The sequence below is a fragment of the Gnatocerus cornutus genome, chromosome 8, assembly GCF_029298725.1.
Source record: "Gnatocerus cornutus isolate USDA-ARS CGAHR chromosome 8, icGnaCorn1.1, whole genome shotgun sequence".
Classification (NCBI taxonomy): domain Eukaryota; kingdom Metazoa; phylum Arthropoda; class Insecta; order Coleoptera; family Tenebrionidae; genus Gnatocerus; species Gnatocerus cornutus.
Genome location: NC_142240.1, coordinates 16753860 through 16780340, shown reverse-complemented (window position 1 = coordinate 16780340; position 26481 = coordinate 16753860). Strand labels below are relative to the sequence as shown.

The following is a 26481-nucleotide window of genomic DNA, read 5'->3' as shown; positions in this document are numbered from 1 at the left end:
GGATATACAGACGCCGCTAAAAGGACGCTCGAGACGCTCATGGTTCAAACGAGATGCCTAATTCCAAAGGCGATAGGTCTCCGTCGCACACGAAACGAGCACAATAAATATACATTTTTTATCTAGCTCGAACGGGCCTAAACAAGACGCTCCAGATCTATTTCTCCCCTTTACAAGTCGCACGGCTCGGAATGAACTTCCATTAAATGTCTGATGAAGCACGAGAACATACGAGGAGCGAAAGGTATAAATCTAAGTAACTGAATGAACTTTGAAACAAAACAAGAACTTTATTTTTCATTCGGCCTCTCCAAACGATGAGTTATTAGGCCTAGGCCTACGTTTATTACAAAGGTTTGCGTTTCCATTAGCTGATCGCACGCTTGGAATTAAAGGGACATTCAAAAACACGAATTAGGCCGCTGAGCGATTAACGCGTTTTACCGAAGATTCGGATGTGGAAACGCTTTTTTCTTCAAGCGTGATCAACAACATCCCATTATTTCGCTTTTTAACAGTGGTTACATTATATTGATAATAATAGTTATTTGTGGTATAAGTGGGTCCATTGTATATCAAATTGCAAAATTGTAGAGCCAAGAACACAAATTTTAGAAATATTCGTTTTGAACTCCAAGCAAAACTTTCCGACATCCATCAGTAAAACTTGTAATATTGGCTATTTTAGAGCTACAGCTACGCAATTTGGAGAAGTTACTACTTTTGTGTCGTATATTAACTCTACCAAGTTGTAAGATTGTAAAGCAAAAAACTCAAATTTTCGGAATTTTCATTTTAAAGACGAACCAAACATTTTCGACATTTTTCACTAAAATTCGTAATTTTGATAATTTTGGTACTGTAGCTATGAAATTTGAAGAAGTTACTATTTTTTTGTCGTGTAGTTTGGTAATTTTGATGCTACAACTATGAAATTTGGGGAAGTGACTACTTTTGAGTCGTCAATTAATTCTACTAAGTTGTAAGATTGCAGAGCAAAAAACTCAAGTTTTAGAAATTTTTATTTTTAAGACAAAGCAAAAATTGCCGACATTCTTCACAAAAATGTGTAATTTTAGTAATTTTAGTGCTACAGCTGTGAAATTTGGGGACGTTACTACTTTTGGGTCGTGTATTGACTCCACCAAATTGCAAAATTGTAGAGCAAAAAACTAAAATTTTAAAAATTTTCATTTTTAATAAAAAGCAAAAATTTCCGACATTTTCCAGTAAAATTCGCAATTTTGGTAATTTTGGTGCTATAACTATAAAATTTGGGGAAGTGACTACTTTTGAGTTGTCTATTAACTCCATTAAGTTGTAAGATTGCAGAGCAAAAAACTCAAATTTTGTAAATTTTTATTTTTAAAACAAAGCAAAAATTTCCGACATTCTTCACAAAAATTCGTAATTTTAGTAATTTTAGTGCTACAGCTATGAAATTTGGGGAAGTTACTACTTTTGAGTCGTGTATTGACTCCACCAAATTGCAAAATTCTAGAACAAAAAACCAAAATTTTAGAAATTTTTATTTTTAAGAAGAAGCAAAAATTTCCGACATTTTCCAGTAAAATTCGCAATTTTGGTAATTTTAGCGCTACAACTATGAAATTTAGGGAAGTGACTACTTTTGAGTCGTCTACCAAGTTGTAAAATTGCAGAGAGGAAAATTCAAGTTTAAGAAATTTTAATTTTTATTCAGACGAAGCAAAAATTTCCTAGATCTGTCACTAAAATTCGTAATTTTGGTAATTTTGGTGCCACATCTATAAAATTTGAGGAAGTGACTACTTTTAATTTAATGATCAATTATCTCAACCACATTGCAAAATTGTAAAGCAAAAGTGTAAAATTTTAGAAAATTTTATTTTTAAAGCGAAGTAAAAATTTCTGATATCCTTCACTTGAATTTTAGAAATATTCAAGAAATGACACTTTTTTTTGATTAACTAAAAAATCTATCCAATAAACAACAGTTTTGGACATTCAACCAATGAATGATGATAAGTTACGTTCTAACTGGTTGTCCGGGAGCGTTTTTTATTATAAAAACTTCTTTGATAACGAATTCTTTTTTTAGTTTTAATCTGATTTCAATCAAATTCCAAATTTCCGAAAAGTGTCTATTTTGCTGTAAAAGTTCGTAATTCGACACGACTAATAAACATGTTAAAAATTGCAAATTGAAAGTGAAGGTATTTACAATTTTTTTAAGATCTTCAAAATTTACAACAATAAAAGCAAGCATTCAAAACACTCAAACGACACAAAATGTAATCGAATCTAAGCATCAATAATAAATCAAAAATAAGAAAGAATCCACTTCATCAAATAATTCAATAGACCGCTACACACAAATTTTTTTTTTAATTTATCGTCTGAAAAGTGTTGAAATCAGTCTACAAAGCACCAAAATAGAAGAATTTCTAAAATGTCAGCAAAACTTTGAAAGGCCATACACATCGGCAGCTCTGTTATCTTGTAGAGTAAAAAAAACAGATTTTAGAATTTTTTATTTTTAAGTTTCTGCCCGAATAACAACTCACGCAAGATTTAGAGCTTACCTACAAGAGTAGGTTTAACACCTCGAATAAGTAATCTCCAATAAATCCACGTATGACATACAACGTTTTATCCAATATGTGGCAATTTCCAATTAAATTCAAATTAAAAATTCAAACTGAAAATGCTTGAAGAAAAACTAGTATATGCTACTCATAACAATGTGATATGTAGAGTTCGGACAAAATATTCAGCCTAATTCGGTCCTAGGCACATCACAGCGCGATCGAACCCCCACCTTATCAATACCTTATTATGATAGGGAGATCTAGGCGGAGCAAGACAATAGTGGTAAAGAGTGAGGGTGATCTAAGCGATAACCGAATATTTTGTCCAAACTCTAGTGATATGTTAGTATTTTACTCGTGCTTGAAATTTTTGAAAAAAAATCATTGGCATAATAAAGAAGTAGGTAGGTAAGCTGGTCGTAAGCCAGATAAGAAGTTGTAGACCAGCCAAGTAAATTTAAAGTAATACAATGTTAGCATATAGTAATTTAGCAGTTATAAGAACGTCTATATGTAAATAAGACGGAAATGGTAAAACTTGAGTTGTCGGAACTGGTGTGTTTCCTCTAGAGAGGTCGGTGTCAGTCTTATCAGCAAGGCTGCCACACGCACACTTTACAAGCCCACATTTCCCTATCATACCGCTAGGGACAAGTCTTGTATTCGTATGCTCAAAACACCGCCTCTCATGACGGTCTGTACTTTCTAATTTAACTTGTTCTTCCAACTCGGACTAGTTGAGTCTTGACTGTAATTATTATTAGTTCAAATGGTGCCGTTCCGGAAACACCACTCCCTATAGACAATGACGTGTTTACCACGACATCTTTTATTAATGGGCGCAATCTAGTGTAATAAGATAGTAACCCTGTTAATTAACTAACAACAGAACCAATCTCGACTAATAAAATGGAGCGCTGGTGGCTCGCTGTCATCGCAAAGTTTCAATAATTTAAACCGGCATGGTCGGTGTGTTTAGAAGATTAAAGCGCATATAATAATTCTTTGCGCGCTATAAATTTGTAAGAATTATTTTTATTTCTTTGGATTATAGCTACAGGCGCTGTTAATAGAACTTCTGACGCACTTTCTTCATAACTCAAAGTAATGGGGGGATTGAGGCACAAACGACCCTCGCAAAAGTACACCGTTTCAAACCTCATATCTAATATTTCCCCGGCTTTGTTTTTTTGCCCCTGCAATCAATTGCAAAGTTAATTCGGAAAATATCGCTGAAACTTGACTTGTACCTATATTAACATTATGTAGCCTAGTTTTTGATATCGTTCCGGCGCCGGCTGGCAAAGAAATTGTGACAAATGGCATTTAGAGAAACAGTTTGTTCCCTCTCAACTTTTCTCAATGTTGCGCGTGTTGGTGGCCATTTAAAACCGCGCAAACTTCTCGAACACCGTCTGGCGAAAATCGGATTACCTGTCACGCAGATCATTTCTCAGTTTTATGTTTCCAAAATTACATAATTTCTTTGGTAATCGTTAGTGGAAATTCTTCCATATAAGATTTCGCATTGAGGTCAATTATGCGGGGGCTTATCAAGCTATCGTTAATCTCATGAGGGAGCTGTAGGTATTACTACCCTAAAGTTTGGAACTCAAGGGTATATTTAGCATACGTGCAAGTCAACCAAGAAGCTTAAAGCTACACCGCCTCATTCTCATCAAACTCTTTACGCCGCGAAGATAAGTTATGGGAGATTGTTCTTGTAATTGCGAAACTTGCTGGAGTTGATGGAAGATAGATCAGGTTTCTCCACTTCATAGATCAATAAAATGAATAAAAATATCCTCCATCAACTTCGCCGCGAGAGACGGATAATGTGTTAATAATTGATCGACAACTTCAATTATTCTTATTTAATAATTTCCTGGCAAATAAACAATATTTTTAATTTCCTCCAAGTTATTCATTACCGAAATTGGAACTTGAAGCTTTAAGCTATCAGAACATTGAGTTGAATCAATCTTTCACTCTCACTGCGAAGCTTCGAAAGAATTGTTGCCTCACGTACAGAACAACCTTAATCGAATATTTCCGTTAGTATGATCACGAAAGATTTGTAGTTTAGCTGACACCAAAAGTTGAAAGTCGTGTCTCTGATTTATAAGCGAGACAAGATAATCCTAAAAATATTTTTTTATTGTTCCAACTACCTTCGTTGATGAAGATTCAAAGACGAAATTCGTTCGATAACGCGACAAATTGTACGTTTCCAATTCCGCGTTTTTTAATATCGTCGTCACAAAACAATGAAGACGTTTTTCGGAAGAACTGTCATTGTTTATTAGCAATTCGGAGGCAATTTGAGCACATTTCCCGAAAATCTAGGTTATGCGAATCATTTTTCTTGTACACATTTTTCTTAGGGGCTATATTTCAAGTTGAAACGAACACAACACTTGGGTCGCGTTTCAGCTTGAAAAATGTTGCTAGTGTCATTTATTGTTCATGGCGAATTTTCTCTACGACGTTGCCCGTAATAAGATCTCCGGTCTTCACTTATGCCCGAATGATTATTTATTGCTGTGATTAAACATTAATAGTAGTTCGTCCTGTTTCAACTAAAATTCCAAAGGATTTCCTCAAATTTAATTACATCCTGGATCAAGTTTCGCGTGCACAACTCTTCAGATCAACACGCTAAGCAGATGACAGCAATGTACGACAGCTGGTTGTAGTAACACGGTGGTAATTGCACGTGTCTGGTCGACCTAATAACGCAAATACCCCGTGGTAATTTTCAATTTTTCTTCGCGTGATGGAGCACAGGGGCGTCGTAAGACTTCTTAATGGATTAAGAAAGTTTTCAGGAATTAGCGCCAATAAGCTGTCTTTAATTTTTACATAAATCGAGGTATAACTGGGCAATCTTCGTAATTTTTCAATGCTGAGTTTAATTTATTTTTAATTAAGGAAAACGGTGTGTATGGCACTGTGCCAGCAGCGGCTTCGTAGTTGGAAATTGAAGCGATTCAGGAAAGCTAAAGAACACTTTGAAGGGTCTCCACCTCCAATCCAAAGTTTAGTAATTACTGCAGTGTAGAACAGTTTTTATTAGGCAGCTGTGTCAAATAGACGACCGCCTACCGAATTAGTTGATTCCTTCGATTAGTTTAGTGACATTTTCTTGCTGCCGGATTCCTACCTCGTCATGCTTCAACAGACACCAGAAATTGGGGAATTTTACCTCACCACCAAAGAACTCTTCTTGCTGTTTTCACTGTTCAAACACCGACAATTTAATACAACCTCCACTCACATTCTAACGTGATAGCAAACCAGCATGTTTAGTTCATAATATATGCAATATGTGACATATTGCGATGAGCTCACGCACTAGATACATCCCCTAATTGACTTCCAGATCTTGAACTCGATCTGCATGAAACACTAGCTGTTTCCATAATTACAGCACGAGTACTGACATTCAGATGGGTGATAAAATCAGTTTTAGTGATTACAGACAACGACAATATTCTGTCTTATAATGTGAACACTGCAAAGTCATTACATTCTCACCCATTTGCAAATTGAAAAGCTCAAAATACACGACAACTCCAACAAGAGATAATTGAGCAGGTCACACTTTGACTCTATTTACTATTACAATAAGCTCTTTTGAATCTAGATGAAATACAGAAAACAATTCTGCTCAAAATAATATTAACTACTCCTATTTTTATAGTCTCAATTTAATTGAACTCAATTTTAAATTGAATTAAAAAAGCTTTTATCACGTTTATCAATAATTATGCTAAAATTAACAGAAGACTAATGAATGCTTTTATCACTTTTATCGATATTTGGACTTAAATTAAGATCCTTTTATAAGTAATATAATGTAAACATAGTTTAACTATCAAATAGCTGCGAGAAATCGACCGAAAAAAGTTTACATAGTTTTAGTCATCAAGTTTTTCTCCAAAAGATCAAATTCTCGCACTCTGAAAAACCTAAGAACGAATTCTTAGCTAAAAATTCCGAGAAAAACGATAGCCAAAGCAGTTTCTTTCAATCTGTCGTATATTAACGCAAGTTTACTCCAAGAAAAAAAGCGAGATATCGATTTCAGAACTTGGCCATAGTTTTAGTCATAAATTTTCGCGAAAAACTGCAACTTTCGACTTTTGGAAAATCTAAGAACTATTTCTTACCTAAAAAAACGCGAGGAAAATGATGGCGCAAACCGCATCTCAATATCTGAAATAGTTTCCAAGATATCGAGCACGAATTGTTTTGAACCGTCAAAAATTTGGCCCTCTGGCGACAACCCGAAATTTCAAACGGCCATAACTCGGTTATTTATTGACAAATATTAAAAAATTATCATGTTTTTGGATTCAGCATGAAATTCTGCGTAAAATGAGACCCAAATTTGTTAAGTTTGCTTAATAAATAAACGAGGTATTGGCCAAAACTGTTTTGAAAACATCATTTTAAGGTAATTTTCAATCAATGTTTTCAAAATGAAAACGACGTTTAATAGCATTGAATTATACATCGGTCGAAAGAGGAGCTCAAAATCTATCTAGTGGCCAAATTAGAGATCGATCGGACAAATAGTTTACAAGTTATGGCCAAAAATAAAAAAAATGAAAAATTTTCATCGTTTGAGTCGTAATTTTTTTTCGCGAAAAATCGACTATCGAATTTTGGGCTTTTAAGCACTTTTTCTAGAGTAAAATGAGCCGAGAAAAACGATGGCGCAAACCGCATCTCAATATCTCGAATAGTTTCCGAGATATTTAACTTTGAAAATTGGGAAAAATAAGAAAAAATGAAAATCAACTATCCAAAACTTTGATTGGCCATAACTAAGTTATCTGTTGTCGTATCTGAATTTAAATCCCAGATTTGAAATCTGCGTAAAATTCTGCGTACACTGATGTATAATAACTTAAGTTTACTCTAAAAAATAAGCGAGATATCGATATCAGACGTTTGGCCACAGTTTTAGTCATGAATTTTTGCGAAAATTTGCAAATTTCGAATGTAGAAAAATCAAAGAATTATTTCTTATGTAAAAAATCGCGAGAAAAACGATGGCGCAAACCGCATTTCAATATCTGAAATAGTTTCCGAGATATCGAGCACGAATTGTTTTAAACCTTCAAAAATTTGGCCCTCTGGCGACAACCCGAAATTTCAAACGGCCATAACTCGGTTGTTTATTGACAAATATTAAAAAATTATCATGTTTTTGGATTCAGCGTGACATTCTGCGTAAAATGAGACCCAAATTTGTTGAGTTTGCTTAATATATAAACGAGACATTGGCCAAAAACTGTTTTGAAAACGTCATTTTAAGGTGATTTTCAATCAATGTTTTCAAAATGAAAACGACGTTTAATAGCTTTGAATTATACATCAGTCGAAAGAGGAGCTCAAAATCTATCTAGTGGCCAAATTAGAGATCTATCGGACAAATAGTTTACAAGTTATGGCCAAAAATAAAAAAAATGAAAAATTTTCATCGTTTGAGTCGTAATTTTTTTTCGCGAAAAATCGACTATCGAATTTTGAACTTTTGAGAACATTTTCTTACGTAAAATAAGCCAAGAAAAAGAATGGCGCAAACCGCATCTCAATATCTCAAATAGTTTCCGAGATATTTAACTTTAAAAATTACGAAAAATGAGGAAAAATGAAAATCAACTTTCCGAAACTTTGATCGGCCATACCTGAGTTATTTGTTGTCGGATCTGAATTTAAATCCTAGATTTGGAATCTGCGAAAAATTCTGCGTACACTGATGTACAATAACTTAAGTTTACTCTAAAAAATAAGCGAGATATCGATATCAGAAATTTGGCATAGTTTTAGTCATGAATTTTCGCGAAAATTGCAACTTTAGACTTTTGGAAAATCTAAGAACGAATTCTTAAAAACGATGACTAAAACTGTTTTTCTATTCCTGTAATAGTTTCCGAGATATTAAGCTTTAAAAAATTGAAAAATTAAAATAAACTCTCCGAAACTTTTATCGGCCAAAACTCAGTTATTTGTCGCACGTGGATTTGGAACTCAAATTTAGAATCTGCGTAAAATTCTACGAAAAATGTGCCCCAATAACGCAGGTTTGCTCCAAAACTAAACTAGAAGTCGACCGAAGAAGGTTTAAAGAGTTTTAGACATCAAATTTTCGACTTCCGGAAAATCTAAGAACGAATTCTTAGCAAACAAAACGCGAGAAAAACGATGGTACTGCTATAACGTATTTCCGTTCGAAGTGCAACTCTACATAAAAAAACAACATTGGATAGAAAATTAACTAAAAACCAATACAATAAAAAACAAACAACGGCGGCAGGGAATGTGGAAACCAAACTAATAACTGTCAAATAATTAAAATTTCCCGTCTGGGTTAATCCGACTGGAATCTAAAAATACATCATTTAACCTCGCATTGTTTAAAAAGCAATGATGGATGTAAATATAAAACAAAAAAGCCATGCCAATTAAGAATGCATTCTATCAAAAAACTGAACAAAATCAAAGTAATGGATATCCAAAATCGAATTGAATTTTATTGTACCATCGGCAGAAACTCTGGTTTGTTATTTTTATTTAAAAAAAGTCTAAAAAAAAGCAGATCACTATTTATTGATGGCATGGTTAAACAATGCCATGTAAAATCCGGTACATCAAAAAGAGAGACAGAAATCAGAGACATCAAAAACTGCAAAAAAAAACTGAACTGGCTATACACATTCATAAAAAGTTAAAGGGGTGAAATGCTAACAGAAAAAAGAAATGCAAGACGGAAAAACTCTCATTCTAGAAAAAACTTGGAGAACAAAAACTTCAGCAAACTTGAAAAAAACAGATGAAATGATGAAGAATGTTGAAGTGTGTTAATGTTAACTTTAGATTATTCGGATTCTCCAGTTCAGTGTTGTAATTCTCCAAATTCCGGAAGCCGTTCCGACAGACCCTGAAGATTCTATCACAGATATTTACTAGAAACTTTTGTAGGCTAAAATTTTTTAGATTCTGTAAATTCCTCCGAACGAATTCTTTCAAGTCTTCTAATTTGTCATATCTTTACGATTCTTAAGGTTCTTTAGATTCTTTAGAGGTTTGGAGTTTCATATTTCATGTTTTTTACATACTTTAAACCTTTTCGGTCCTGTCAACAATTTTTTCTGTGATATTTTAAGTATCAAATTTTTTAATTATTTATAAAACGAACCTATTTAGACAAAGTTTCCTAAAGAACTAAAGCTTTGAATTTCCTCAATTTCCACATTTTCAATTTAACTATCCTTGAAGAACTTAAAAGTCTTTATAGTTTCAAAATTCCTGGCCCTGCGTGAAGTTAAAAATTGCTTGCTTTCAGAAGCGTTCAGACTCCCTTCATATTAATTAATTTTTTCCGAGTCTAGACATGACAAAAAATGACCTAATTATCCATTTTCATCAAATGAAATCCGACTGATGAGCATTATAGAAGTACACGCTTAAATCTCAGGTGAACAATGAAGAAGCGTGTAAATCAGTACGAACAGCCAAAGTTATCTAATAACAATCTTAATTAATATCGGCGGATGTGATCTAATATTAGAGGTAAGACGACAAAAAGATGAACCATCTCCGTGCGTCATGTGTATCAGATATCAATAAAAATAATAAGAAAAGTAGGCGATAAAAAATTAAAAAGTATAAATAGACAGGCTAATCTTTTACTTTAAAGAGCGCTCTTGCATTGGCATTGGAAAACAGATCAATATAAAGTGTATAATTAAAAAGCGACACAGATGTAAGCAGGGTAGTGTTATCGCAACAAATAGACACTTTCACGCAATTTTTGCGAAATTTGAATATTCAAATTTTCCAAAGTTCCGAACATCAATTTCACTTTTTACTGTCGTACGAAGGAAATATCGTGCACGTATCCAAAGGTAATTTCTGGGTCAGCACGTAAAGTTAAATTTTAAAAACATTTACGAGGAAGAAATAAAAGTTTAGTCTCGTAGGCAGGCAGCAGAATGCTTCTACGTATCCGATTTGAATACGACAAAAGAGCATTAGATAAGAGGTGGCTTTCAGAATTTTCTGATGTATTTATATAGTGCGGAAGATTTCACGGGGACTCTTAAGGGCGAAAAAATTTGAATTCCGTCTGTTACTTTCAAATCAACAGAGAAAACCAAAAACGAAGGAAGTTAAGACTTTGATAAAGCAAACAAAAGCTTAAATGTTTCCCAGGAGGAGCGGTGTAAAACTACAACGCTCTCTTTAGAAACAGTGAACAACAACAGCGGCTGAACAACCTGTTTAAGAAATATAATAAAAACAAGAGAGCCAACACGCGATTTACTAATTGTATTAAAATATTCCGTTCGCTCGCACAAATTAAAGCGACGCCAGAAAATCGGGTTTTTTACTTCTTTTTTGAAATCATTGTTCGGAGGCAGCACCACCTTCATGAGGATTTTAAAACGTCATCGGATTTCCGCGATTGCTCGGAGTGTGCTGTTTGTTTTGCATATTTTATTAATCGCTTGGCACGAGGAAGGCCAGAAACGTGACGAATTTCGGATAAACTGTTATAATAAAAGGCAAAAAGCGACGAGAATCGCAAAAACTTCCCAATTTTTTCTCGTTATAGCCAAGGGGAGCTCCCAACTTTCCGATATTAAAGCGGCTACCAATCAATATTTTCCGTTGCTATTAATTTTCTCTATCTTGGCTTATTCAAAAAGAAATCCGTGGAAACTTACCTTTTGTACGATGAACTCGGGATTAATTCCCAGCTCTGAAAAAGAAATAAATACTCTAGTTGAAACGAAATTTTTCCAAAACCAATAACACCAACAGACTAAATATATTACTTGTTAGATAATAACGCACGTCAACGACATAAACCCGGCTTTGAATTAAGCAGGATTTGATGCTTGGCAAAATTAGAATAAACATGGATCTGGTATTAGCGGATACCGAATTTGCTCTTCGTAAAAATGAATCACCGGATTTACATTATTTTCCAATAATTACGTGTTTCTTTGTAAAACATTTTTACATTTTAATGAGTTTTTTCCTATGAACGAGTAAAGTGATTTATATTTGGGGAAATTTTAATTTCCCGTCCGATTTAAGATGGTAATGAAAAAAGTTGTCGTGGACATGACTAGAAATTCTCTTGTCTCCCTCGACGGAGTAAATACCGATAAGTTTTTATTCGCGTTTCCGATAGCTCATAAAAACTCACCCTCAAGTAACGGAGGTTCATCCTCAAACTCTCCTGCTGTACCACCAAAACGTGTTTCTTGTCCGGAACCTGAGTACATTTCACCCCCATAAGACCCCGGATTCAAGTACGGATTTGCTTCGTAAATATTACCACCAGCCACGTTAGCCTTCTCTTCAAACGATTGGAAATTCCTGGAACAAAAATCAAAACCCAACTTAACAAAAGTAACTTCAGTGTTGTTATCCAACAACTCTATTTGGCGAACCCGAAAGCTCCCTCAAGCTCTGATTTTAAGTCACAAAGCGTACACTGCAAAGTTACGATACTAGTTTTCAGCTACATTTCATTTGGCGATAGAATTAATTCCGGAGTGCTACCAACCAAACAAAACAACGGTGTGATTAACAAAAAAACAAAGAAATCAAACACGAGCTTTCAGGCGGCTTCGGCAATAATTATAAAATCAGCTACAAAGCTTTACCAATTTCAAAAGCTCAGGACGTGTGCTTTTTAGTAATGAGAGAATTCCCATTGTTTTCATGAGTGCAAAAATCATGTTACTGCCCAGAAAATCGGGAAAATGAATAAATATGAATTTGGAATTAAGTTTTACCAATGGATGACAATAAATTCATAAAACGTAAAGTTTATATTAACTGAATTTAAATAAAAGTATTACACTGTCCTGCAGTGATGTCATAAATTGCAATGGATTTTTTATTTTTCAATCCCATTTAAAAGCAGTAAAAAATTAGCCCAGCGCATCCACCATTTTTATGCCTCTGACAGTAAAAAACCGCAATATAATACCAAAAAAGTTTGGTAAAATCGAAAACAAAACTCAAAATAATTGTGTCTTTTTAGATTTTTTAATCTGCCTCTTCTAATTAATTTCACAAAATTTCTGCAGTTAGTATCCATACATTTCTGAAGAGATTCTAGAGATTTTGGTAAATGTATAGAATTTCTAAAGAATGCAACACTAAAAATAATCCTAAAAAATCGAAATAGTCAAAGTTTACAAAATTAGGGTCGGTTTACAGAAACTAAATTAAATTATTAAATATGAAACATCGTTTTAAAGTGACATGTGATCGTTTCTCCGCCAATCAAATGTCACCAATCGTCAAATTAGTTGCAAAATTAACTTAATTTCAATTTTTGTGTAAACCGGTCTCTAGTGTTAGAAATTCTTCCGCAAAATCCTTAGAGTCAAAACAACTTCGCAATTCAAAGCAGTCTTTCTGTAAAATTCTGAATATCCTAAAGTACCTTGCTGAATCCCATAGAACCACAAACAACTGTGGCAATTCTAAAAAAATCTCATAAAATCCTATAGAAACTAAAAACATCCAAGACAGTCCATAAAATCAATAATCGATTAACAAAAATCGCAAAACACAATTAGCTTGTAAAAACTCAAAATTCCGTGAATTCCCCATTTTCAAAATCGCCTGTTTTCCGGAAATCTTCCAAATTAATTCCCCAAAATTCCAGCAGCCCCATCCTAATTCCATAAACTTCACATTTGCGAAAGAAATTCAGGCCGCACCGCGCCGAAGGAATTTCGTCTTGAATCTTCGCATTTTAGTAGAATCTTAACGATCCCCCGGATTTGTATAACTGTTTTAGGGTTGGCACCTTCAGTTTTAGCAGCCCACATTAAAAAATAACGACTTGTTGATAATGCCAGCGATAAAATAATAATAAAAGATGATAATTAATTTTAATCTCGGTGAGTTTTGTGGAGATATAACTCTCCAGCAAAAAATACAATTTATCTGCTTCTTGAAGATCCGAGAGAATGTTAATTTATGTTTCTTCATTCCGTGTTTACAACTCGACGTAAAATTTATTATTTAGTTTTATGGATGTGACAACTAAAGACGTGTTTATTTAAATGCTGGGAGGTGGGAAAAAAATTCACGTCGTGTTTATAATGGGTGTCTCATTTGCGCCCCGCTCCGTAATTTTTAGGGTTAGTATCGCACAACATAAACTAGTTTCATCTGCGTTAAACATATTATAAACTTTATAGTCTCTAAAATTTTGGCTACACATTCACCGTCATACCCGACATCATGCATAAATAAAAACGCCAAATTTAAGCATGCATAATTAAATGATCCATTTTGTCGTAAATTCCCTTCAATGCATGTCAACGCCTATTTTTCTTAATTAAATGACATGGCTAAGACGTCGACTATTTCGACGCCCACACATTTTCCAATTGATGTCAACTTGCACGTCCAAACAAATTAATATAAACATTCGAAGTGTCTGAAAGTTCCGGAATGGAAATACCGGAACAAAAGTTTGCTATCTTCATTTTTGTCGTGGAGTTTTTATGTTTAGAGGCCACATCATGGAAGTTGACACAATATTGAATAACTTTGGCGGTATCGGAAGGAAATCATTAAATTCGAGGCACAAGTTTACGGCGCTTTTTACTAATTTCAAAGTAATAAAAGTTAAATGCAGATACGACGGTTTTACTAGCATTGACCCGGCGCATCCACCATTTCGAATTTTGCATTTTTAGTTTTGATGGATCGCTCTTCCATTCTCTGATTAAAAATCCGGCTAAGATGAATTTGTAAAGTTCTAAAGTTGTGCTCCGAGTCAAATTACGTAAATTACTCCTCAACAAGCTCGTAAAGGGCCCAATCTTCACGTATAAATTAATTTGTAATTTTAAATATCCACGTATCCGGGCAAACTCCAGATATTGATTACTTTGTGATTAAGGAAAGGGAAATTAATAGCTTTTTACTGTCGAGCACTTGCCGAAACGAAATGTGATATATAAAGGAGATGGATAATTTTCGAAGGAGCGCCGTCATCTTAAAGCTACAAAATTCTAACACTTTAGCATCAATCCTCCACCTATAGTAATATAAGAGATGGCTGTAAAATGTCAGCTATCAAAAAACCCTTGGCACGACTGTTTTTTCAATATCCCCTTTGATCGTGAAACGTCAATGATTTTGAGGCCGCCAAGTGAAATTCTCATACCTTCTAAGGATTAAGAGGCGAGTTGATCACGATAAGAAAACCCAATTAGACGATACAAACGGCCTGTGTCTTGCTAAGTGGAGGAAGATTATATTGCTCTGCTATAATGTGGGAAATGAAGCGAATTACGAGGGTTAATCCGGAAAATACAGACGTTGAAAAAATTCTATTGATTTATAGTACGGGACACGTTAATCATCTTGTCACAGCAACAATTTATGATCCGAAAACATTGAAATGGGTACTCACAGCTCTTGTTGGAAGTCCTGTTGAGGCGGCATTTCAAAATTAAAAGAAGCATCGGTTTGACTGAAATAGTCCTGATTTCCGTAGTTCGGCGTCGCCATTCTGGAAAAAAATATAAAAGCATTCATACCAAACAATAAATCATTGTGTCCGAGAATAAAACAACATAAAAACCAAAAAATATTTCAAATGAGCGTCAGGTGCTAATTTCGATTAATTTCGTCGAGTGTAAAAATTGCCTTTTAAGAGATTACTCGTTTATCGACTAACACGCCACGACATTTATACATTAAAAGTAACGTTAAGAAGATCGAGCGTCATCCATCCACGTGGTAAATTTAATGAAATTAATCATTCATGGCTGCACAATTATCAGTAATTAGAACAAACGCGTATTGCTCGTGGCAGAACATGAATACAGTATTAAGCACTTCGTATTGATCTTGAGGTTTATTTCTTTTTACCGACGCTAATTCGATCAATATCTCATTAAATCAATGCGTGACGTTTAAAGGAAAGATCAACAAATATTTACTTCAATTAAAAATTGATTTAGTTATTAATTCAAACAACATGAATTTTGTATCGAGAACGCTGATCTGTGTTGGATTTTTTGCCCTAATTAAAAACGTTGGACGTTTTATGAAATTAGGGCCGTTCCGCTCCTGTATTTTAATTAGAGGAAAAGGTCCGTATTAGAAAATCTATACAATGCCCTATTGTACTCAAATTCCTAAAGTTTGTGCATATTAGATAAGATTAAATAATTTCTTCAGGTCGTTCATTCTTTTATTCCGGTTTTTCATTTTGCCCGGATCAGTCGACTTAGGATAAATTGGACAACTTATGGGAAATGTTGCTAAAATCGCACACGAAAGTTGTAAAGAAATAAACCCAAAAAATACGTCAATAATTTTTTTTTGGATTAGTAATAACAAACTTTTTCAGAAGAATCTGCGGATCCTGGATATCCTAGAATCCCAGTGAAAATACCATTCTATAGACAAAAATCGGCAGAATTCTCGAGACTTACTGAAAACTTCGTGAACATCAATCGAAACTCCAGAAAATTCTACGAAATCCAAACAAACTGAAAAGAATAGAAGAGAATCTCAGAAAATCTTACTAAATGTCAAGGAATTTTCACAGGAAAAAAAATAGACGCACGTTAAAAAATCTAACTAATGAAACTATGGTAAATGTGGTTATTATACAGCAGTTCCACACGAACTGAACCTGACACATTAAAAAATAAAACACCTTGCAGAAACATAATTTTGTTAAAAATCGAATATATAAATCTTAAATTAACCAAAATCATGAATGGTTGAATTGTTTGGTTCTTCATACTTTAAATAACCACCTTCTTTTAACTACACTTTCGTTCATCTATTTCAATTAAATTTTTCGCTTCACTTATTTTTTTCACTCAAAATATAAATTCCAAGAATTTAAAATTAGTGGACAAATCAATTTGAACTATTTACTTAACACATCAGATACTGAATACATAAAAAAGTAATTTCATAATTTGTTTTTGAATCAAAACTTTTTTAAGAAAATTTGTCACACCCGTGACAATATTTTAACAAAAGTTGGCAAAACTGGTTGAAATTTGTGGAGTTAAAAATTGATAATTTGTATACAAAGTAACAAATTGATAACGCAGTTTTTACACTAATTAAAGTTAAAATGAAAATAAATGTCACGGGTGTGACAATTGTTAGATCGGACTTTCCAAATTTGATGATTTAAGGCTTAAACATGTACACACAGTTGGTTTTAACAACTCCTATTATAATGCTCACATGTTAAAGAAACTCTGGATAGTATGGGAGGCACAAATAAACGTATCGTTCACAGAAAGGTAATCAACAATTCTGCTAAGGATTTCTTCTTGAAAGCAAAAAATCAATTAATAATATAAATATTTTGTATACTGGTGAATTCAAAGTCAAAATATCTGAATCAACTAAGTAAAAATATTGAAGCAATCAATAACAAATATCCAACAAAATCTCATATTTTGTCCAAATAAAGAAGTTAGTTTAGGGTGGATGTAGGTATGTCTAGCGGATATAAGTACACTCGACGAATTTGTGAAACCGAAACTGGGGGCTGTGGGCGCTTCCCCTGTGTAAAATATAACTTACTTTGTTCAAAATGTTACAAGCATTAATAAAATTAGTCTTTCTGCTACATTATTTTCATTTTTTAGCAACGTTTATTTAACAAGTTTTGCTTTGTCACGCCCGTTACAAATGTATGTCACACCCGTTACAGTTTTCTAAAAAATACAGTCCACAATTGAATTGGTTATTCTAATTGCAAAGAGGCTATAAAATGTGTGCCTATAGTTCATATATTTGTGTACTAAAAGAGAAGGAATCTGACTTTTGTGATTCGCAGAAATATAGAAAAATGTTATTAAAAACAATAAATTTACTTTGTACGCGTCACACCCGTGACACCACAAATTAATTTGCTGCTCTATTATCTGCAATCGTAACTTAACAAATTTTATTTGGATAATTTGCAGCACTTTAACCTACCTGATAACAATGTACTTCTGCTTGAAAAAGCTCTTAGTCGTAAATAAATTAAAAAACTGTTGTCATTTTGTCACACCCGTGACATATGGAATTGCTGTATACTTCAACAGAATAAAAGTTTCGAAAAATTTTTCGAAAATTTTCTATTGCTTGTTCTAAAATTTTGCACTTTAGCCCAGTTAATAAACACTTTAGAGGTATTAATCTCCCCAAATGTCATTGTAATATCTTAAAAACTAACAAAGATACAAATTTTAATAAAAAAAAATTAAATTCTTCGTTCGTTCTAAAATAAAATTTTCTAAAATCTCTCTTTTTTATTCTAAAATTTGACACTTTGGCACAGATAATAAACACTTTATAGATAGTAACTTCCCCAAATTTCATTGCCATAGTTTAAAAACTAACAAAGATACAAATTTTAATAAAAAAAACATTGAAAATATTTGGTCCCTCATAAAATAAAATGTTCTAAAATTTTTTATTCTAAACTTTTGCACTTTGGCAAACGTAATGAACACTTTAGAAATAGTAACTTCCCAAATTTTATTGTTCTAGCTAAAAAACTAACAAAGATACGAATTTTAACTAAACAAGTCTTAATCCTCTAAATGGAACCTTTTTACAGCGTATGAATCTGAAAAACTGAAATTTAGATAAAAACATATATAATAAATTAATTGACGTATAATACTGCAAAATCAGAAAAGTTTAAAGCGCGTGCCGACATCTCCAGGCAGAGACCGGAACCGGCGAGCTGTCCAATTTAGGCGCATCTCCCCTACCCAAATTATGCACTCATCGACCTTTCGTTATTTACCTGCCGGCAGACAATATTTGTGAACGTGGCTCGCCGTCGAATAAAAATAACCTCTCGCAAATACTACAAGAATTCGGGGTAAAAATTACACGAAGATAAGTTATCGAATAAATCTTGTTTGACTTATCTTTCGTACAAATCAAAAACTGCCCGTTTGCCCGCAATTTCGTATTCTGTAACACGCATGGTATCCTGCACGCTGCCATATAAATATCCACAGGCAGCAGGAATTGTACTACGCAAACGCGAGAGCAGGAATGTAGCGCTTAATAACCAAAGTAACCTAACAAAAGTTGCAGCAGGTAAAATGACAGCAGGAATGTGAAAATTGAAAGTACAGACCTGTTTACTAGAGTAAGGGTGAAGGGAAATTATGTGGGGCGCTTCGTTTTAAATAACTGTGGAATCACTGACACAATTTGTTGTTTATGTACTTCCACGTTGGAGGAACTTAACGAGGTCGACGTCACTAGATAATGTCAAGAATGGATTGTTATTTTAAAGTATTCATTACTGCAGGAAAGTGATGGGATAGAAATAAAACAAGCTCTTAAATTATTCCAAAGATGCCGACTATCTAATTAAATTGTCACAGGAATCAACCAGTCATTGTACAAAACAAACCTGTTTTTCTTGCACTTTTTATTTCGGAAACGTTACAATGTTACAATTTCAGAAATGTAATAGCTGTGGCTCGATAATTGCCGCAATGAAGTGGATTTTTATTTTGCATTGCTGTCGTGTTTACAGTCAATTCATTTTCAGCTCGTTATAAACTCAATTACACAATTTAAAGCAGTTGATTTTAATATCAGAGCACGAGGCGGATTTTCATGATGAAAAATTCAAAGTTCCTCTGATTTTTACACCGAATTAGTGTGGTTCGAGTTAATTATTACAGTCAATACGACCATTGATAGCGGTTCAAAGTATAGTAGGCAGCTTTTACCATGGCGTACCTGACTTTTAGAGTCGAATATTATCTTATTGCACTCATAATGTGGAGGGTGTAAACAGGCTATTGTGTCCGAAAATTCAAATTTACGACATCTTCAACTAGGTAGAAAAATGTGGACCCGTGCCTCTTCTAGGTATTAGCGCGGGGGCTCAAGATGATTGTTGATCCCTTCAGCGTGTTTTTTTTTAATTACGTTGATAAGCTTTTAATTTTTGTTTATTAATTTAAATTTTAAATAAGTTAAAAAAATCGAGGTCTATCAAGTTTTCAAAATATTACAATGAGAACGAAAAAATTAGCATCATTTTAATGTTGGAACGTGTATTTTACATAATTATAAAGAATTTTTGAATCACTTTTTGACATGGCAATGTAAAGCAACCTTTATTGTCATTGTGACTGACATACAAAAAGTAAATGTCTGACCCTTGCTGTGCCGTTTATAAATTTTAAGGTTATAAAGACAAAGGATAGTTTACAATTTTTAAACATCAATCAATTTGATGTGCGAAATTTTAATTTCGCGATAGTAATTCAAAATTTAATATCAACAATATGTTTCTGAATTTGCAAAATAAATTATAAACATTCGTTTCCTTCTCATTGTTTTTTCCCAGAACGGTACCATTTGCACCCGTATTTGACATACGCAAAATTAGATTTCTATCGCAATCCAATTTTGCTGTTTAATTAATCCACAAATAGGTACTTTCCAGAATCTTTTGTAAGAAGTCTGTTAAACTATTTGTTCTTAATTCTTTAATTTTTAGAAAAACTGGGGACTTTAAGTCGAACATTAAAATGTCGTTAAACTAAAAGGTTTTTTTAAACAATCTATTTGAAGTGGTAATATGTATAAAGACGACCGGTAAGTATGAAAAATCATTTTGATGTTAACTGTTTGACGAATTTTGTTCACTTTGTTTTCTTTACAACCTATTTCATGATGTGGCAACCTTGGTTAGATCAATCTAATGAAGAAGTTTAAAAAATTGATGTCTCTCGGTTTTTTCAAATTAATAAACAAAAATTAAAAATTTAATAACGTTTTTAAAAGAAAATATTGAAGGGATCAATAATAATCATCTTAATACCTGGAAGAGGCACGGGTAAACCTTTTTCTACCTACTTGAAGATGTCGTAAATTTTAATTTTCGGACACAATAGCCTGTTTACACCCTTCACATTATGAGTGCAATAAGATAATATTCGACTCTAAAAGTCAGGTACGCCATGGTAAAAGCGTTCTACTATAAATACGCGCATTTTTGCAAATTTCTAATTAGTTATTGTAGAATCTACGGAATTTAAAAAAAAATAATAAAAACGTTATTGGGATTAAATCAGAAAAAATCATTTAAGGGTTTAAATAAAATATTGCATATCAAATGCGAATTGTAAATGTTTATTCACAGGAAGAAATTAGCCCATGCGCCCTGTGAGCTCAAGGGCTAAACTTTTCTTCTCACGAATAAACATTTAGGTAGGTATATGTATAATTCGCTTGTACAAATATCTGTTAGCTACATCCAACAATAACAGAGAAAATAGCTATTCGTTTCTAATTAAGTATCTACCCATGAATGTATTTTTGTGATATTTACCTAACTAAAGTAGAAAATTTTGTGAATTTAAAAAAAAAGAGAGCAAAGAAAATCGAAAGAATTCTCGCATCTTTTTTGTGTAAAATTTCCTTCTTTTTATTCAAACGTTAAAAACAACGACTTTGTCCATTAAAAACGCAGTAAATTCCGCCTCATTGTTGACGCAGTGCTAGATAAAAACTCTCCCTTAGTGGGAATTTTACCACCATTCCGTCGCGTTTTATATGGATAGTACGTTTAACGCTGATCATTAGCAATGATAGCACCGTTCCATTATATTAAATGGTTGTTTTCACATATGCAAGTCATCGGAACGTCCTTACATAGCGACTATGACCCCAGGGAGCAATCTGAAATAAAATGTGGAAGCAGTGAAAGGGAGTGTTCCTAACAGTTTATTTTTAAAAAATACTGACAAATTAAAGTTTTGACATAAAATAGTACGACAAATTCAGACTGTTCAGATCTTTCATTTAACTAAAGACGAGTGTCGATGTGAACGGAATACAGTATTGAAGCAGATTAATACTGAAGTACATGCGACACTAAATATAAAAATAAAAAATGTACAAAAGAGCGAAGCACGAAGACAAAAAAGCGAACACTGTATTGCTAAACGGAGCGATCTACTAAGCTTTCTTACATGATTGCATTTTGATATTTCATTATGATTCTAAGGTTACAATGAGTGTTTTTTGTCAAACGATTTTTATCACAGTTCTGCTACTCCGCAAGCTGTTAAAAACGCAGCTATCACGAAAACGATCTCCAATTTCAGACACTCAGTTACAATTCAGCTACCTACATTACAAATTTATATACTTTTTGTGTTTCTTATTGTGAGCTGAAAGATCCGAAGATGTAGTAAACCTCCTATCACAAATAGTACAAGAGTACGGCTTCTCCCCTGTGTGTATCCTTATATGGACTTTAAGCGACGAAGACTGCGTGAACCGTTTTCCACACGTGAAGCAAGTGTACGGTTTCTCCCCAGTATGTGTCCGCATGTGTTTTTGTAAATATTGATGTCTTGTGAATTGTCTATCGCAAACGGGGCAAGTCGACAGATTTTCCCCAGTGTGAGTCCTCGTGTGCTCTTGCAAATATGCAGCTGTGGTGAATTTCTTGTCGCACGTGACACACGTGAACTTCTCCCCAGTGTGTTTCATCATATGCGTTTGCAACTCGGAAGCATAATTACAAATTTTGTCGCATATCGCACACTTGTACGGCTGCTTTCCGGTGTGCTCCCTCATGTGGACTGTTAATTGGGACGAATGCGTAAATTTCGCGTCGCAAACTTTACAGCCCACTTTTTCCCCAGTGTGTTTACGCATGTGGACGTTTAGATGAGACGACTGCGTGAAAGACTTGGAGCAAATGTTACAAGTGTAGGGTCTTTCCCCCGTGTGTGTCTTAATATGCGAATTGAGGATATAAGTACTCGCGAATTTTTTCCCGCAAGTTACACAATTGAAGGGTTTTTCCCCGGTGTGGGTCCGCATGTGGACTTTTAAATCTGCCGCGGTCAAGCATCTCCGATCGCAGCAAGTGCAAGCGTACGGTTTTTCCCCCGTGTGCGACTTCATATGCATTGTGAGCTCGCCTTTAATAGTGAACCTCTTGCTACAAACGGCGCATTGAAATGGTTTTTCCCCGGTATGTCTCCGGATGTGTTCCCGCAAATGGGATGAATGGTAAAAGCGCTTTTCGCAGTATTTACACTCAAAGGGTTTTTCCCCGGTGTGGGTCCGCATATGTATCCGCAAATTCGCGTTTTTCCGGTAGTTTTTACCGCAGACAGTACAAGTAAACGGTTTGATATCAACCCCTTCTTGGTCTGTGGACGTGGGAGTTGGGGGGCGCACTTGCACCCCCGTCGTACGCTTGATAACCTGACGCGGTTGAATCTGAATCTGTTGGATTTGCGAAAGCTGAACCGTTTGGATTTGAATTTGATTTATTGGTGCTAGTTGGGGCTGAGTCGGAGCCTCGTGGACTTCCTGATTTATTATAACTATCCCTGGGGAAGCTGAGTCTGGGCTAGCGGTATTCGACCTCGCCACCTCAACCAGAGTGTCGTTTTTCGCCAAATCTTCGTCGTTATCAAGGAAGTGTTTCAAGTGGAGATACTCCGCGTTTTGGGGCTCTTCCACACTGATAGGAATCTCATCATGGTTTGTTGTGGTGATGGTAAAATCGAATTTCGTCGGTGTTGTAAGTTGCCTAGTTCCTAACGTTTTATCGTCTTGAAGATGAGTTATGTACCGATGGAGCGTGTGGTCTGATTGAAGACAAATGTTCCGAAAATCGTACGCCACACGGAGGCGGTCTATGCAAGTCGCGCATATCAACGAAGGAAGACCTTCTTTCTGCCACATCTATGAAAGAACATGCAAAATAACCACAGAAAAGGTGTAAAAGACGAACTTACAACTTCCGAAACGCACGACAACAATTTGTCGCAAAATTTTATAGAATCATTATCTTGGGCACTTGTGGGTGTTAATGAACAATCAATGCGAAGACATGCTCTACAGCAGTCCGCGACATTTATTATGTTTTCCATTGTGATTCCATCGGAATTTCTGTCTTGGAAAGTGATTTGGTCTGACATGGAATCAAAATAATTTATAACCTTAACACTTGCGGATTACAAATGTCAAAACTTGTTTGGTAACAATCGCAATGCCAACCTAGAAATCCTAGGGGAAACAGTAAGGGGTACCAATCCAAATCTGGTTATTCTCAAAAGAGGTTAGATCCGCTAATTTTTGTAATAATATAATTTTAGGGCGAAATGACCGACCCAGACAAGTCTTGCACATGCACCCAGACCATGCCAAGTGAAAAACTGAAGATTCTCGCTATACATGGCTACAGACAAAACGCCGAAACTTTCCGCCAAAAAACTGGCTCTTTTCGGAAAATGTTACACAAGTGGGCGCAATTTACCTACATAACAGCCCCCCATAAAGTCATTTTAATAGACGACATTAACCAAATTGATGACATTGATATTGGTCAAAGCAAAGATGATGGTTAGGTAATGTTTCTTTGTGTAACAAGAACTATAACAGAGTTTTTAGAACAGTATGGTTGGTTTTTCAACCGCGACGACCACACGTTTCGTGGCATACGGAAAGGGGGCCCTGCTATTGGTTTTGAGGACAGTGTAAAATTAATTGAGGACGTTTTTGAGAAAGAGGGGCCTTTTGATGGAGTTTTCGGGTTCTCACAAGGGGCGTGCTTTGTGGGACTGTTGTGCGATTTACAACAAAGGGGATGTTGGTTAGAAAATTCGTCTTAAAACGTTGTTACAATTTTTTATTGCAGTGTTGAAGGCTAAATTTGATTTTGCCATAATGGTGGCGGGATTTAAATCAGGGAGTTTACCCCACATGAAGTACTTTGGGGAGCCAGTAAACTTACCATCCCTCCATGTCTTTGGGGAGACAGACAAGATCATTCCAACTGGTAAACTCAAAACTTTCTTGAGTTGTTTGTGAAGTTAGTGTTGCAGAAATGAGTGAAGCACTATCTGAAGGTTTTGTCGAGCCTGAAGTGGTGAAGCACCAAGGGGGACATTACGTCCCCGCGTCAGCTCCACAGAAGCATCCATACCAGAGTTTTCTGAAAGCGAGATATCAGAACAAAATCAATAATATACAAGACGAATAAAAACTAGACCGTTATGAAGTTAATACAATTGTTATAATAACGTTATTATTACCTAATTTGTGATAATAAAAACAGCTCGTTTTTAATAACTTGGTTTCAAACTGGCGCACTTCACACTGGTTTTCTAGGGATTTTCGCCCGTAGATTCCCGTCGGTAAAACAGTTCTCCCGCGTAGCGACAACGTCATCGATTGTTTTGTTACGCGGTTTGACACATGTAGCAAAAAATGAAGTTCTATACGTCTCTTTGTACAAAACTCGCATAATTCCACAATTAAACTAATTAAAAAGACACGTTTTTAATTAAGTTTACAGGTAACACTAGTAGTCTGGCTTTACCGGTGGAGTCTGCCACAAAACGCCAAGTTTGTTAGGTTATATTCCCAGTTTTTTAAAAAATTGTTGGTTGTTACTCCCCTACAACTCCCCAGACGATACTTGAAGAGATTCCGAGGGGTGTTGGCCCCCATGATCGTCACCATCGCCAGTAAACTTCAATCTAGTAATAGGCAAACACGGAAGGAAGAAGTGAGATGCCAGCTGCTGTAGGTGGCATTAATCATTCAACAGCGAACGAAGAATGCGGAATTCGGGATGTCTGGGCACACAATTTGGAAGAGGAATTCAGAACGATCAGACAGGTGCGTGATACTTGTAGTTTTGTTGGTTTAATTCTGTTGTTATAGATTGTCCAGAAATACCATTATGTGGCTATGGATACTGAGTTCCCGGGGGTCGTAGCGCGCCCCATTGGGGAATTTAAAAGTTCAGCGGACTACCAGTATCAGATGTTAAGATGTAACGTAGATTTACTAAGAATTATTCAATTGGGGCTCACATTTCTGGATGATAATGGAAAGACGCCTGGAGGTTCTTACACAACATGGCAGTTTAATTTCAAGTTTAATTTACAGTAAGTCTTACCAAAATGAGGGAATTGGAATCACTCTGTGTTTTAGAGAGGACATGTACGCCCAAGACAGTATAGATCTGCTCACAAATTCAGGAATCCAGTTCAAGAAACACGAAGATGAAGGCATAGAGCCTTTAGACTTCGCTGAGCTGCTAATGACATCAGGAATTGTCCTCATGGACAACATAAAATGGTTGTCTTTTCACTCTGGCTACGATTTTGGGTATCTAATTAAATTACTGACGGATAACCACCTGCCTCAGGATGAAAACGAGTTTTTTGAGCTCCTCAGATTGTATTTTCCTGCCATCTACGACGTAAAAGTACGTTTGTATTGTTTATACCGACAGGTTGTAACGTCTCACTTTTAGTACCTAATGAAGTCTTGTAAAAACTTGAAAGGTGGTCTCCAGGAAGTTGCAGAGCAACTAGACTTGGAGAGAATAGGTCCCCAGCATCAAGCAGGCTCAGATTCTTTGCTAACAGGAATGGCTTTCTTTAAAATGAAGGAAATGTTCTTTGAGGACACCATAGATGATACGAAATTTTCGGGACATTTGTACGGTTTAGGCACGTCGTTTGCTGTTAATGGAACTTCCAACAATTACGCGTCAGATAATGGAGAAAATACCAACTCATGAAATTCTGCTTTTTTTATTTTACTTATTGATCAGAAGTATGTAAATAAGATCGGCTGGCTTCTCTTTGTATTGTTTTATAATAATTTGCCACGATATTATTTAGTAAGAAAAACAGTTTAATAATGAGCGTATTATTTCAAAGTTTTGTAAATATTACCAAGTTTGGGGATTTTGATATTTGTCACCAATTCTCTCCGAATAAAGTAAAAAGTTACTTTAATTGTTGCCAACCGCGCAACAAAAAACTACTGCGTATTTTTCTTTTATCTT

General features: G+C 34.9%; 4 protein-coding genes across 4 annotated transcripts in view; 2 read left to right on the top strand and 2 right to left on the bottom strand.

Moving 5' to 3' along the window:
• Positions 1-18938, bottom strand: part of Yip1d1 (Yip1 domain-containing 1) — a 106666-nt gene extending 87728 nt beyond the window's left edge. The window contains exons 1-4 of the mRNA XM_088043344.1: positions 18757-18938; positions 15046-15144; positions 11800-11972; positions 11312-11346 (exon numbers count right to left, since the gene is read on the bottom strand). Coding sequence (XP_087899470.1) covers positions 11312-11346; positions 11800-11972; positions 15046-15143 — 306 coding nt within the window. The 5' untranslated portion in view covers position 15144; positions 18757-18938. The remainder of the gene's footprint in view (positions 1-11311; positions 11347-11799; positions 11973-15045; positions 15145-18756) is intronic.
• A 2420-nt stretch (positions 18939-21358) lies between these two features.
• LOC148170510 (uncharacterized) lies at positions 21359-23593 on the bottom strand. The gene is made up of 2 exons (XM_088043993.1): positions 23411-23593; positions 21359-23357 (listed from the first exon to the last, which is right to left on the bottom strand). Exons 1-2 carry the CDS (start codon positions 23591-23593, stop codon positions 21783-21785), a joined length of 1758 nt encoding a protein of 585 aa, XP_087900119.1. The 3' UTR covers positions 21359-21782.
• A 54-nt stretch (positions 23594-23647) lies between these two features.
• On the top strand, positions 23648-24746 carry LOC148170509 (esterase AGAP003155). Its single transcript, XM_088043994.1, has 5 exons — positions 23648-23717; positions 23771-24017; positions 24066-24263; positions 24313-24453; positions 24500-24746. Exons 2-5 carry the CDS (start codon positions 23777-23779, stop codon positions 24655-24657), a joined length of 738 nt encoding a protein of 245 aa, XP_087900120.1. The 5' UTR covers positions 23648-23717; positions 23771-23776; the 3' UTR covers positions 24658-24746.
• Positions 24747-24776: 30 nt separating this feature from the next.
• On the top strand, positions 24777-26334 carry Pop2 (CCR4-NOT transcription complex subunit Pop2). Its single transcript, XM_088043991.1, has 4 exons — positions 24777-25298; positions 25344-25570; positions 25617-25893; positions 25942-26334. The coding sequence occupies exons 1-4, from the start codon at positions 25191-25193 to the stop codon at positions 26209-26211; spliced, it is 882 nt and encodes a 293-aa protein (XP_087900117.1). The 5' UTR covers positions 24777-25190; the 3' UTR covers positions 26212-26334.
• Positions 26335-26481: the final 147 nt, after the last annotated feature.

What these genes read in the sequence shown, in the direction of transcription:
- LOC148170510 (XM_088043993.1), bottom strand. Translation starts at nt 23,593, where the DNA reads ATGTCAGACCAAATCACTTTCCAAGACAGAAATTCCGATGGAATCACA. An exon ending in TGTCGTGCGTTTCGGAAGTT is followed by an intron (nt 23,358 to 23,410) that starts GTAAGTTCGTCT and finishes GTTCTTTCATAG; the next exon opens with ATGTGGCAGAAAGAAGGTCT.
- LOC148170509 (XM_088043994.1), top strand. Translation starts at nt 23,777, where the DNA reads ATGACCGACCCAGACAAGTCTTGCACATGCACCCAGACCATGCCAAGT. An exon ending in TGGTCAAAGCAAAGATGATG is followed by an intron (nt 24,018 to 24,065) that starts GTTAGGTAATGT and finishes CAGAGTTTTTAG; the next exon opens with AACAGTATGGTTGGTTTTTC. An exon ending in CGATTTACAACAAAGGGGAT is followed by an intron (nt 24,264 to 24,312) that starts GTTGGTTAGAAA and finishes TTTTTATTGCAG; the next exon opens with TGTTGAAGGCTAAATTTGAT.
- Pop2 (XM_088043991.1), top strand. Translation starts at nt 25,191, where the DNA reads ATGCCAGCTGCTGTAGGTGGCATTAATCATTCAACAGCGAACGAAGAA. An exon ending in AATTCAGAACGATCAGACAG is followed by an intron (nt 25,299 to 25,343) that starts GTGCGTGATACT and finishes CTGTTGTTATAG; the next exon opens with ATTGTCCAGAAATACCATTA. An exon ending in CTGCCATCTACGACGTAAAA is followed by an intron (nt 25,894 to 25,941) that starts GTACGTTTGTAT and finishes TCTCACTTTTAG; the next exon opens with TACCTAATGAAGTCTTGTAA.